The 13227-nt window shown below is 36.5% G+C and overlaps 1 protein-coding gene across 1 annotated transcript in view; it reads right to left on the bottom strand.

Moving 5' to 3' along the window:
* Nucleotides 1-13227, bottom strand: part of epha4l (eph receptor A4, like) — a 48351-nt gene that overhangs the window by 9776 nt on the left and 25348 nt on the right. Inside the window, exons 4-7 of the mRNA XM_048159754.1 lie at nt 11856-12011; nt 9316-9651; nt 4058-4182; nt 3660-3819 (exon numbers count right to left, since the gene is read on the bottom strand). Coding sequence (XP_048015711.1) covers nt 3660-3819; nt 4058-4182; nt 9316-9651; nt 11856-12011 — 777 coding nt within the window. The remainder of the gene's footprint in view (nt 1-3659; nt 3820-4057; nt 4183-9315; nt 9652-11855; nt 12012-13227) is intronic.

Below are 13227 nucleotides of genomic sequence, written 5' to 3'. Positions count from 1 at the left end.
GATCCGCAAGATATGTTTGATTATACCATCTGGATGCTTAATATTGATTGGGTGAATGCATGTTTAAAACAGCTTATTGTACACGTAAATTAATCTCTGTTCTAAACTACTGTTCTGCTGCATCGCAACTCACACACACACAGGCAGTAGCTGGTACATCACGTTCGAGTCTCAGCTCGAGGTTCAGGCTTATTTGTTCATTAATGATGTCTTCAGCGACTAGTCAACGTCAACTCGACATTAATCGCATAAATGTCGACTTAAATTTTAAGTCATTCAACCCCTAGTTCTCAGTATGAAAAAAACTGTATGAAAGTATGAAAAAGTTTTGAATGATGTATAACTCTTATATGTATGTCCAAAACCGATGCAGTATTTTGAGTCTCTTTCGCACTGGTAAGAAAAAAACAGAGGTGGTATCGCCGGTGCGACCTCCGACCCCAGGGAGTTAAAGAACCTTTGTCACTACAAAGAATCTTTTGAACTACAAATGGAACCATAATGCTAATAGAGAACCTACTGCTGCATGATTAATCAAAATAAAAAACGAAATCATGATATGGCTTAGTGCAATTATCAAATCACAAGACATCGATTTATTTAAATAAATGCATGTGCTGTATGTTTCAGAGTGAAGCAGCTCACAATTCAGTGTTTTTAGCGTCCCTGAGCCTGATACTTCCTGTATATATATATATATATATATATATATATATATATATATATATTAGGGCTGGGCAAGTTAACGCGTTTTTATCGCGTTAACGCATTAATTAATTAACGCCGACAATTAGTTTATCGCGCGTTAACGTACTTTTTATTTTGAAAGTCCGTTGCTCACTGCGTTTGAATACACATATATAGACTGTAATAATACAACCGAATACAACACAAACCATGGGTCACAGGAGGGGTGGGATGTTTATCAGTAGGCTACTGGCTGCTTGGGATGAGCGTCATCACGCGTCTCAACCAATGAAAGCATTTGTTGTGTGCCTAAGAGAGCTACAGCGCGAAACAGAAAATATCTGGTGCGGACAGAAAAATGGAAAAAGGTACCGAAATCTTAAATGGACATTTTTAATTTAAACCTCTTCCACACGGTGGAGTTGATAGAACTAAAGCTATTTGTAACCACTGCAAAGCTGAATTGTCTTATCATCCGGAGTACTTCGAGTCTGAAGTATCACTTAAATGCAATGCACACCGTTGATGCCAGCAAATCACCCACCCAAACAAACAGTGGAGGAAGGCTTCGGCAGACTACATTGGATGCAGCATGTGGGAGAACTATAGATAAACAAAAGAAAGACAAGCTAACAAATGCCATTGCGAAGTGGGTAGCTACAAACTGCAGGCCGATTAGTATTGTGGAAGATGTCGGTCTGAAGAATGCTATTAGGATCGCAACGAATGACTGCACGTATGAGCCTCCGCCAAGACGAACCATCGCAAGAAAAATACATGAATTGTATGAAAAGGAGAGGACTATAAAGGCGACGGCGTTACAACGTGCACCAACTGTTGCCCTCACCGGAGACTACTGGACATCGCTGGGTAACCATAATTACCTCGGAGTTACAGTGCATTACATTGATGAACAATGGGAACTGCATTCACATGCTCTGACTGTAATGAAGACACAAGAGAGACATTTTGCTGAAACGTGCGCTGAACATTTTATTCATGTTGCACAGCAGTGGGACGTTTCAAATAAAGTCAGCACACTTAGCACAGATAGTGCAAGAAATATGATCTCTGCTGCGAGACATCTGCCTTTTGCAAGAAATGTTTACAAGAAATGTTAACTGCTACTAACTTTTAACTGCTGTAAAAAAGCACTTTATTTGTTTAAAGTTTTGACAAACCAAATGTTATTGCACTTTTGTTCATACAGCAGTACTTTGAAAGAATAAAATTACGCAATACACTACTTTTGATTTCATTATTGAATTTTGCGCATACTGTGATTAATCGCGATTAAAATATTTAATCGTTGCCCAGCACTAATATATATATATATATATATATATATATATATATATATATATATATATATATATACACACAGGAAATATCATAATTGCCTCTAAAGAAAGTTACAAAAATGATACTTTAAGTTATTACTTGCAAAATCAACACTCTTTAAAAAACAATAATAATATACAAATTATTGACATTAAATTGGCTCTTATATAGCCTCTCGGTTCACAGTAAATGTTGGTCCACATGAACTCACCTCTGTATTTGGGTCGTTTATTACGTGCATTTGAAAACACAACACACAGCAATCATCTTCCCAAACATCTAATGAGAAGCTCTTATAAACACGCTATTGTCAACAAAAGAGAATCTTTAAAGGTCCCGTTTTTTGTGTTTTTTTGAAGCTTTGATTGTGTTTATAGTGTGCAATATAACATGTGTTCATGTTTCGCGTGTAAAAAAACACAGTATTTTTCACATAATTTACTTATCTGTATACCGCTGTTTCCACTGTCATAAAAACGGGCTGATGACTTCCTTGTTCTATGAAGTCCCTCCTTCAGAAATACGTAACGAGTTCTGATTGTGCCAGCGGTTCCTGTGTTGTGATTCGACAGCAGTTTAGCGAACCTTGCCCGGAAAGGTCACGCCTCTTACCATAACGTGTGCTGCACATAGTTTTACATGTGGATTATAATTTTCGGGAACCGAGTTAAACATAAATTGTAACCATTGATCTCTAAGTACAGCGTCCCTGGGAAGGCCAAACAAAGGTGACTGGACTGCGGGATGAAAATAACACCGTTTCGACGACATGGCGACAAACACACTCTACAAACGCAACTCTTGCTCTTCTCCGTGGGAGCGCAACAAGACCACGCCCCCTTTTTTGTGTATTCCTGTGGGCGGAGGTTTTAGTGACGTCATTAAAGAAGGAAGTAGAGGGATGTAGTCCAAACTGGCCGTTCGATGTAGGCGACTTCTGTTAAATAAAATATCTCGCTTGGCATTGAACTTTGAGCTTTAAAATTTTACAGATTTTATTTATACTCTAACAACAACATTACACACTAACTAAAGTTTGAAACATGGGATCACGAAGAACGGGACCTTTAAGGGATTCCTGCAGTTTTCCTCCAAAATAAATGCTTGATGGATTAACGTGTTAAAAGTAACAAATTAAGACATCCATAAATATTACTGTTGTAATTTTACAATTGCATTTTAAAATAAAATTAATATTATTATATTATTATTTTCTCAAATTCTCAAATTTTTTTATTTAACAGTGAAATATTGCAAAGTAATATTACTTATTTTATTTAATATTTTTAGTAATAATAATAAAAGTAATAACAAAACTGTTAATAATAATTATTATTATTATTTTATAATAATATTGATATATAATCAAACATTTCTGGCCAAATTGTGCAGCCTTACAAAAAAGCCTTTTTTAAAAACCGCATTCTAAAATGCAACCACAATTTTTATCAGAAAAAAAAAAAATTCTATTTTTTTCTCCAAATCATGCAACCTATTTTTAAGAGTGTATGCCTTTTTTAAATGTCAGGCCTATCATATTTATATTTTTCATTTGTGTAGTGTAAATACATCTGATTCTAGATCATCCCAACTCAATTAAACACACTGTTGAACATGAGCTCTACACTCACCAGTGTTGGTGCTGAACTCGAAGGGGGCACTGAACTCTCCGTATCCCGCGGCAGTGCGAGCGCGCACGTGAAACACGTAGGAGGTCAGCGGGGTCAGATCTTTAATATCAGCGTTACGAGACGTCGTCTTTACAATACGATAACTCCTTTCATTCTGATCCTGAGATTTATAAATAGAGAGAGACAGAGAACGGAAGACAAGAGGAAGGTAAGAGGTCAATAGCTGGACATTTGAGGGCTATTTTAACTCCAATAAAACTTCACTTCCTGTTTATCCAGACAGCAAGTGTCCACAGTGCTATACAGTATCTTAAAGGAACAGTGCACCTTAAATTAAAATGCTGTTATCATGAGGGCTTTAAAATATGACAAAAGAAAAGATGTTTCCCATTATTCACCTTCTCGTAGTATTTAACCTCATATTCCAGTATGACACCGTTGGGCTTCTCAGGTTCGTCCCAGAACAGAGAGAGCGTGTGGCGGGTGATGTCCTTACTCTCAACAGTCATGACCGTAGAGGGAGCTGAGGAGAGACAGAAAGAGTTAATATATTTATAAAAGGTTTATGTTTACTGAATTGTACTTTTGTCAGGTTTTCCTGAGACATCTGTCTTTCTTTTATCACATCAGAGACAAATGGAGAGGGAAAGGATAAACCCAGAGGACAAGGAGACCTTTTCTTCTTCTAAACTGTGGATTTGGAGTTAACACTGCTATTGTCTGTTTGTTTTTTTTCCCCCCTGAAGCTGTTTTTGTTGAGGGTGAGAAAGTCAAACAGACAGAATCAGAGATGTGCGTCGTCTTCTTTGCTTTTCCAAAGACACATGACACAAAGTCAGAGACACAATAAAGAAAAAGAGAAAAACAGCAAAAGAAAACGGATTCTGAGGGATGTGAAAGAAGAAGAAGAAGAAGAAGAAAAAAATCCCCATGTATTACTTTCCTCTACCAAACAGAACAACTCTAGATATCAAAACCACAGTAAGCTTGCCAAATTTCCACAGAATTCAAATGCTGTTTTTGGCGAAGTCCTACACATCCCCTTCTGTGTATTTTGGCTAATTAAGGCTGTTCGTTAAGTCAAGCAGGACTATTAATATTGCTCATATTTGGCATTGAACAAACTTCTAACTCTTAAACCACAATATTTCAGAAAACGTGAAGGTTTGGTTTTATTTAGGTGACTGAAAATGGAAAAAAGTGCCGACAAACTAGCATGACAATGCTTTAAGCTAGCAGTAAAATAAACTATTAGCTTCATTTAAAACATTTTACCATATATTGTAAGGCTGCATGAACTTGTGAAAAATTGAATTGTGATTTTTCTGATAAAAATTGTAATTTAAAATGCTTTAAAGGGGACCTATTATGCCCCCTTTACAAGATGTAATATAAGTCTCTGGTGTCCCCAGAATGTGTCTGTGAAGTTTCAGCTCAAAATACCCCACAGATCATTTATTATAGCTTGTCAAATTTGCCCCTATTTGAGTGTGAGCAAAAACACGCCGTATTTGTGTGTGTCCCTTTAAATGCAAATGAGCTGCTGCTCATTCGCGCTTCGGTTGCTCAACAACAACAAAGCTGGAGAATCTCACGCAGCCAAAATGAGGATTGTCAGTAACGGTGTTCAGCCTTACATTCTTCAAACCGGAGTCGACACTGATGGAGAGACTCAGGAAGAAGTTACAACTTTTAGAATGAAATTGGACATTTCTGAATGGTTAGTGGATAAATTTATGTAGTTGCTGTGGAGTTGATTCAACTCATCGACTAGCATGTGTCGCCATGTTAATCTTTTGTGCAAATCCAGCGTTGAATTGACATGGAAACAACACTCTACCAGAACAACTCTTCCTCTTCTCTAAAGCAGGGGAGATGTTTGACACATGTTGCGTTTTCAAATGCATGTTATAAACAACCCAAACTCAGAGCAAATGCAGAGATGAGTTTATGTGGACTCGATTATAAATCGAGATGTCCTGAGCCACTGAAAACACCGGATCATGAGTTGCACGTGTGTAAATGAACACAGTGCCGTGCTTCAACCTAAAAACATGCTGTGCATATATTTAATTAAATTTCAGCCTTTGCAATTTGATAATCGTGCTAAGCCATATCACGTTTCCAGTTTTACTTCATTTAATCATGCAGCTCTAATATCTAGACCACAATCAGCATAGAAAATGTATCCTAAATTCAAGTGCTAAATCTAGAGTTTCGTGCATTAGCGTGTGTGGGACAGTTAAACAATTCGATCCCCTGCCAGCTGTAGCAGCAGCTCGACGGCGGCCCTCTTCCATCTCACAGATCCGTCTTCTTCTGCCAGTCCCGACAGACTAAACGTGATTTAGGGGCGTCCCTCGGGGGGACTCGGAGACGACCCCCTCCAGCCAAAAACACAGGGGTCACCGCCCTCTTCAAGCACCAAACACACTCATCTCTAACACACATCCATCATGCCGTCTGCTCTGACAGATATGGACCGTAATGGAGTTGTGGGTGTGTGTCTAGCTGAGATAACGTTAAAAGGAAAGATGAGAATCTGCGCTTGTTCATTGTTAACACGCAAGCTTTAAGATTTAGTGAAACTACATGTTAATTTGTTAAATCCTTTACTGCATGCTAGGATAGTCAAAAATTACATAACACATTATTTTTTTCATAATATTGTTTTATAGAAACACAAAAGCTGAGAAATGCAGTGTATGAAATTTAGAACACCAAGAAAGTGGGCAATATGTCTTCAATGTTAAAATACAAATTTCACAAAGTTTTATAATAGTATTTGATTAATGATCAGACTTAGAAAATATGTGTTTTTGATTGTAAAGATTTCTTCAAAATAAAGGTTTTGCATATCTTGTCACAAAGTCTCATTATGCGCTGTAGTGATGCTGTATTATGTGTTATCTATAATAAAAGTTTTTTATTATTATTATTATTAGATGTGTATGAATGATTTAATAAGTGAAGATTTGTTTATTTTTCATATTGATGAATAAAGCAACAAACAGCATGTTTTTTTTAGTAATTTTTACCACGGTTAAGGAGGTTTTACACAGAAACTTCTTTATCTTACTTTCTCTTTTCTCCCTACGACAGCAGGAATATATTGTTTGGTCTATTATTAAATGTATGTCAGTAGCATCTACATTAAGCAGTGTATGTTGATTATTCTAAATATACACACATGACCGCCCACTGCACAACTAAGTAGGACACATGGTCCTCTGATTTATAGCCAAAGGCACGTCAATGCATGACAAAACCCCACCCTTCCACATTACGCCCTACATCCTACACCCTAAACTCCACACTCCGACCCCTCAGGCTGATTTACAGGCTTGGGTTGTCACAGAAAGTTCCGGATCTCCAGCTAACGCTCTATTCCGACAGAAACCCAAGACACCATCAAGAGCACAGACCGCATATCACAAGTCGGCAATTACACACACACACACAGTCATGAATCAAAATAGAGTGTATTTGATGCTCTACATGTGTGTGTGTTTGTAATGGAGCAGAAAGGTCATACAGAAGTTCTCCGTAGGTGATTATGGGAGTGAAATTGATGTGTTTATCTGAATATTAGGTGAGAAATATAGTACACTGCTGGTTGAAAGTTTGGAATAACTATGATTTTTAAAAAAATGTTTTAGAAAGAATTCTTTTCTGCTCAACAAGGCTGCATTCATTTGATCAAAAATACAGTAAAACAGTGAAATATTATTACAACTTACAACTGTTTTCTATTTGAATATATCTAAAAATGTAATTTATTCCTGTAATACAAAGCTGAATTTTCAGCATCATTACTCCAGTCTTCAGTGTCACATGATCAAACACCACATAATTAGAGAGGCATAAAACTTGTTAGCAAGTTTGCAATGACGAACAAATCTGTCTTGAGCCAAGGTTTCCAATGGTATAAGACACTTGAGCCTACGCCTAACGGTTTAGGAGTTATGAGCCATTTCCAATCTGGTCTCATAGGAAAGATGTACCTGTGGGAACGTTTTCGCGAGTCGCCAAAATAAGTACCAATACGTACATATCACTGCAGTTTCCAACAGAAATGAACACTAGAGGCAGTAAAACAGCAAGCACTTTTAATCGTTTGCATACACAGTTATGATTACGGGGTCAGATTACGGATTAATAAAGACTCATTTTCACGTCTCCTTGCACAATATTATGTTTTGACTTCAAAATGCTTTTTTACCAAAGTGCACGATTTGTAAACTAATATATTTTGGACTTTGCATTGCTTAACCAGCTCCATATGTTTTGCTTTTCTGACATAACAAGCTTGCTCGGTAGCTCAGCTGATACAGAGTTGTACTTAAGTCGAGGAAGCCTTGGGTACGAATCCCGTGAAAGGCGAGTCACGGTATAAAAGAGCTCAAAGAGAGATCTAAACAAGCTAAAACGGCATGATTACAGTGGCTTTTTTTTGTCACATTTGCTTTTGTTATCACTATCGGGTAGGTTTAGGTGTAGTGTTGGCGGTACGTTATTTTAGAACGCAATGGAGTGCAAATTTCAATTCAGAACTGCGGTGATTCGTATAAAAACCAACGTCATAAAATTGTACCATATTCACGTTTATCCGGCAAAAAAAACGAGAAAAGAAAACGAAACTGCAGTGATATGTACGTATTGGTAAGTATTTTGCGACTCGCAAAAATGTTCCCACAGGTACGTTTTTCCAATGAGACTGGGTTGGCCATTTCATACTTTTTACCGCTGTAGCTCCCCCGTCAGGCTGATCGGGGCTAGCCTTGGTGATGTCGTAGATGGTGTGAGTACTACCAGCCCTCAAAGTTTCAGCGCCTCTACAACTTAAGGTTAGATCTGCCTGATCACTTTTAGGGGAGAATACTGATCTTTGGAAAATGTAACAATTACAGAAAGGTTTCAATCTTTCTCCTCCATCAGCAATTTCCTTTTCCTTTTATATCCTGAGCAAAGCATTATTTAAGAAAGGAAAGATGATCACGACTAAATACAAACACCAAAAACCATCTCTATTGATTTCACCACATTTCTGTTTAGTTTATAAACTGCTAGATGAACAATCATGACACAACTGTGTTTGATCACAAGAGTTAATAAATGATATGTATTTGGGAACATGTTGGTCTTGTGAAACAAATATCCTGTAGGTGTTTATTAGTGGTGCAAGTGACTGTTTCTCCAAACAATATCTCACATTCAACTCTGTGTGTCTGTTCAGTCATGAAGGACATGAGAGTTTATACAATAAATCTTATTCTATCAGCAGCAGCAGTATGTGGCAATGCTTGTCATTATATCTCCTCTCCTGATCTGAGACCAGATCAGACCTGATCTACAGATACTTAAACTACAATTCAAACTGTCATTGTTCTCTACAGGTTGAGGTGTTGTAGTGTTACAGATGAAGGCTGCAATGCTCTGGCTTCAGCTCTGAGATCAAACCCCTCACACCTGAAAGTACTAAATCTGTCTGGAAATAAACTAGGAGAATCAGGAGTGAAGCTGCTCTCTGATCTGTATTGTGCTACATGTTTGAACCCCTAAAAATATTAATTATTCTAAACCTTTGGCCAGCAATGTATCACATGCAAACATGACACCTGATGAAATTTGAGCATCTTTGGACACACAAACTTACCAGCCTGGTTGGTGGTGAGCGTGACGGACACGGCCTGCTCCAGGCTAGGGTTGTGTTTGGACACCCCGTTGACGGCCCAGATCTGGAAGGTGTAGTTTGTGTGCGCCTGCAGCTGGTGAACGGACACCCGCGTGGAGCGCAGACTCAGCCGTTGCGGAGAATATCGCACGTCGTCCCCACACAGTGTGCATCTCTGTGTGTCTCGCACACACTGCTTACACACCACGTTATAGGTGAGATCCTGACGGCCTCCGGAGGAGAGCGGCGGACTCCATTCCAACATCACCGACGTCTCGTTGACATTAGATATCAGATTGTGTGGAGCGGACGGAGGACCTGCGGTAAACACAGAGAGAAAGACAGCTTTAGATATCTTTCACATAAAAATAACTGCTATTTCATTTTGCTAGAGATATAATGGAAAATTTGTTTATTTTTAAATAACAATGTTGCATATATGTATGTTTCCACAAAAATATGAAGCAGCACAAATGTTTTAATCACTGATAATAATCAGAAATGTTTCTTGAGCTGCAAATCATCATATCAGAATGATTACTGAAGGATCATGTGACACTGAAGACTGGAGTAATGCTTTGATCACAAGCATAAATTACATTTTAACATATATTGCAATAGAAAACATTATTTTAATCTGTAATAATATTTTACAATAATGCTGATTTTACTGTATTTTTGATCAAATAAATGCAACCTTGGTGAACATAAGAGTGTCAGAATTTAAATATTACGTATATATTTTATTTAAAAAATGTATTGTAAAACAATCAGAATTATGGAAATTCTGAATGTATAAGCTCCTTTTTTTTTTTTTTTTACCAAGGTTCAGTTTTGTTAGTTTGTGTGTGTGCGTGTGTGTGTGTGTATTTACATAAGTACCGTATTGTGTACTCTAAAACTTTCTATAAGAGAGAAAGAGGCAGAAGAAATGAGAGAGAAAACAAGAACAGAAGGAGAGGACAAACAGCGTCTGTTCTACAAAGAGATAGAGCTGGTCATTAGTATGGAAGAGAGAGAGAAAAGGAAGACAGACAGACAGCTGGTAGAGTGAGACTGATACTGTCTCATTTAAATTCATTTATTTGATGTGAGGAACATCTGCTGCACATAAAAGAATGTAAACAGAACTAATCACATGCCCATGCACAACATACATTAGAATTTTTGCTTTCAATTAGTTATTTCTGTATATTTTAATTTATCAGACTATATGTTTCAGCTCATTTTTCATTTTAAAGACATTTTGTAAGTCATTTAAATTAAATTTTTTAATTAAATTAGCGCGTTAAAAATATTTAACGCAATTAATGCAGCATACGTTTTTTCCATCATAATTTGGCTAGAGTTACACTATATGATCACGCTCTTATTCATGCAAATGCTTTTAAACCATTCAAGTGCCACAAGACGAACGAGAACGCACTGTCTGTGAATGTCGTGTGTGACTCGTGTGCACAGAAAGATGAGCGCCAGTATCAAGTACTCTTTCACATTTGAACAAACAATAACATACAGAATTATGCCAAAATGCCCATTTTGTTGAGTATCCTCATAAGAGCAGTCTTAAATTAGTTAAATAATGTCTTAAATGAACAAAGTGTTGTAAGGAAATGAGATGTGTGTCAGATCCGTGTCATGTTCAGCAGTGGCAGCTCTTAAAGTGACAGCAGCCTAATTAACCAGTTGCTGTGATGTCTGTCATTAATATTAATCAAAGAACAAAAGTAACAGAAAATTGTAGCTTTAATACGGATTAATCTATATTAAATTTATAATTTATGTAGTGAAGAAGTGTAAATTGAAATTGAAATGAAACTGTAAATTGTTTGATAACTTTATTTAATTTATGTATATTTCCTGTCTGCTAGATAGGCAACAGGTAAATATGACATTTATTATAATGGGTTTATGTGAAGATTGTTTTAAGTTTACTTAAATTAAAAGTTAAGTAAAGCATAATAAATGTTGAAATTGACAGCTTTTAGTTATACTGTAATACTGAATGTCTATAATTAATGTTTTAAAAAAGTATTAGTATCAGTGACCTTCATTCATAAAAAGATGCCATTAAACAAATATACTGTCTTTAAGTTGTTTCTACATTAATTTGGAGAGTAACTGTGGAATTATTACAATATAAATATATTAAAAACTCCAATGTTTTTAATCAAGATTAATTACAGAAAAAAAATGTGTGATTTATTATTATTATTATTATCAATTGACAGCACTAATTAAATTACATTATGCAGCTTTAGATTGCTGAAGAGGAAACATCTGGCTTTTAAAAAATATATTTGTATTTTTTTATTAATAAAGATGCTTATTAAATGGAAAATGTATTATCTGATCCAATTACGTAAAATATTCATATAATTTTTAAAATAAAATCTTGAAAAAGTCACTCAAATACCCATTTACATGGTACTCCAAGGTCCATGTAAAACACCATAATAGTAGTTTTTAAAAAACATGGTGCACCCACTTCAAACTGGTGCATATGTTTGCGTTTAACTCACGTGTGCAAGGCATGGCAGCGGGATCAGTCTCCGATCTGTAATATCCTTTGTCACAATCACAGGAAGTGGCTCCTTCATTCGTGGAGTAACTGTGCAGTGGACATTTACGACAGCCGGCGTCTGAAGAAAGAGACCTGTAGTAGCCCACCTTACACACTACGAGAGAAGAGAGATACAGGATGACGTTAATTTTGTGTAAATATGCTATCCAGATAACAAAGTACCTGGAATATGTATCAGATTATTATAAACATTATTAAATGATTCAATTATGAGATAATTATAAAGTATATAAAATGGAACATGAAAAGCCGCCAGTTCTCCAAACACAAAACAATGATGCATTTATGATGGAGAGAGAAGCCAGGAAAGGGAGGTGAAGTCAAGAGAGCGAGAGACAGACCAGAAGATGATGAATGAGGAATTCTGGGTGTTTTCCCAGCATGCACCAGTCACATTTAATTCTCTCATCCATATATTTGAGTAAAACATGTTTTGACATCATAAATAAAGAATGCGTGATGTTTAAATAATCTGGCGTGTCGTGTCCTCCTACTCCTCCTGCCTGAAAAACATCACCGTTTTTCATCATCCTTATCACTCATTTACGTGCAAACACACACATGCACATCGCTCTGTGTTTAGACGTCTGTGTATGTATGGATGAAAACTAGGAAGATGAAAGATGCCTTAGACTCGGGCACACTACTATAAACGTCTATCCGACTCCAGAGACCAAACAAACGATGGGAACATGAGGTCAAGGTTTGGCTGGTTAGCATTACCCTGTTATCTTAAGCTGCTAGATGTGGTAACTACAACATATGATAGCAAAAAGCATTATTTTGCATTAATAACCATTCAAAAAGTTGCCATGAATGGGAATGCAAACAGATCAATTCCTTAAATGTCAAATAAATGACTTCCAGCCACCCAGAAGTAATTTATTTTAGGGTACGTTTACAATGTACTAAAAATGGAAAAGTTTTTCCTTTGCATTTTTCACATATAGACGACAACATTGTCAAAACAATCCCCATTCACACGGATCCGCAAAAATGACTAAAGACTCTGTATTCTGCTGCCAGGCCAGTAGATGGCGATGTCACTTTGTTAAAGAAACCCTAAGCTCCTATAGTCTAAACACATTGTTGGGAAGATTACTTTGGAAAAGTAATAGGTTACAGATTACATTGAAATGCAATATGTTTTAAATGCAATCAAAAACATCCAAAACAGGCAAAGTAACAAATTAATATTATTCAACATATCCTAGCTTTTTACAGAAAATATTCAGATGTAACCCTCTTTGTAATCATGTAACATTACATTCATAATAAGTTAATTACACATGTTTTCTAAGTAACTGTAA

This window comes from Megalobrama amblycephala, linkage group LG16 (genome assembly GCF_018812025.1).
Source record: "Megalobrama amblycephala isolate DHTTF-2021 linkage group LG16, ASM1881202v1, whole genome shotgun sequence".
Lineage (NCBI taxonomy): Eukaryota > Metazoa > Chordata > Actinopteri > Cypriniformes > Xenocyprididae > Megalobrama > Megalobrama amblycephala.
The sequence above is the reverse complement of the archived record's forward strand: the minus strand, read 5'-3'. Positions and strand labels throughout refer to the sequence as shown.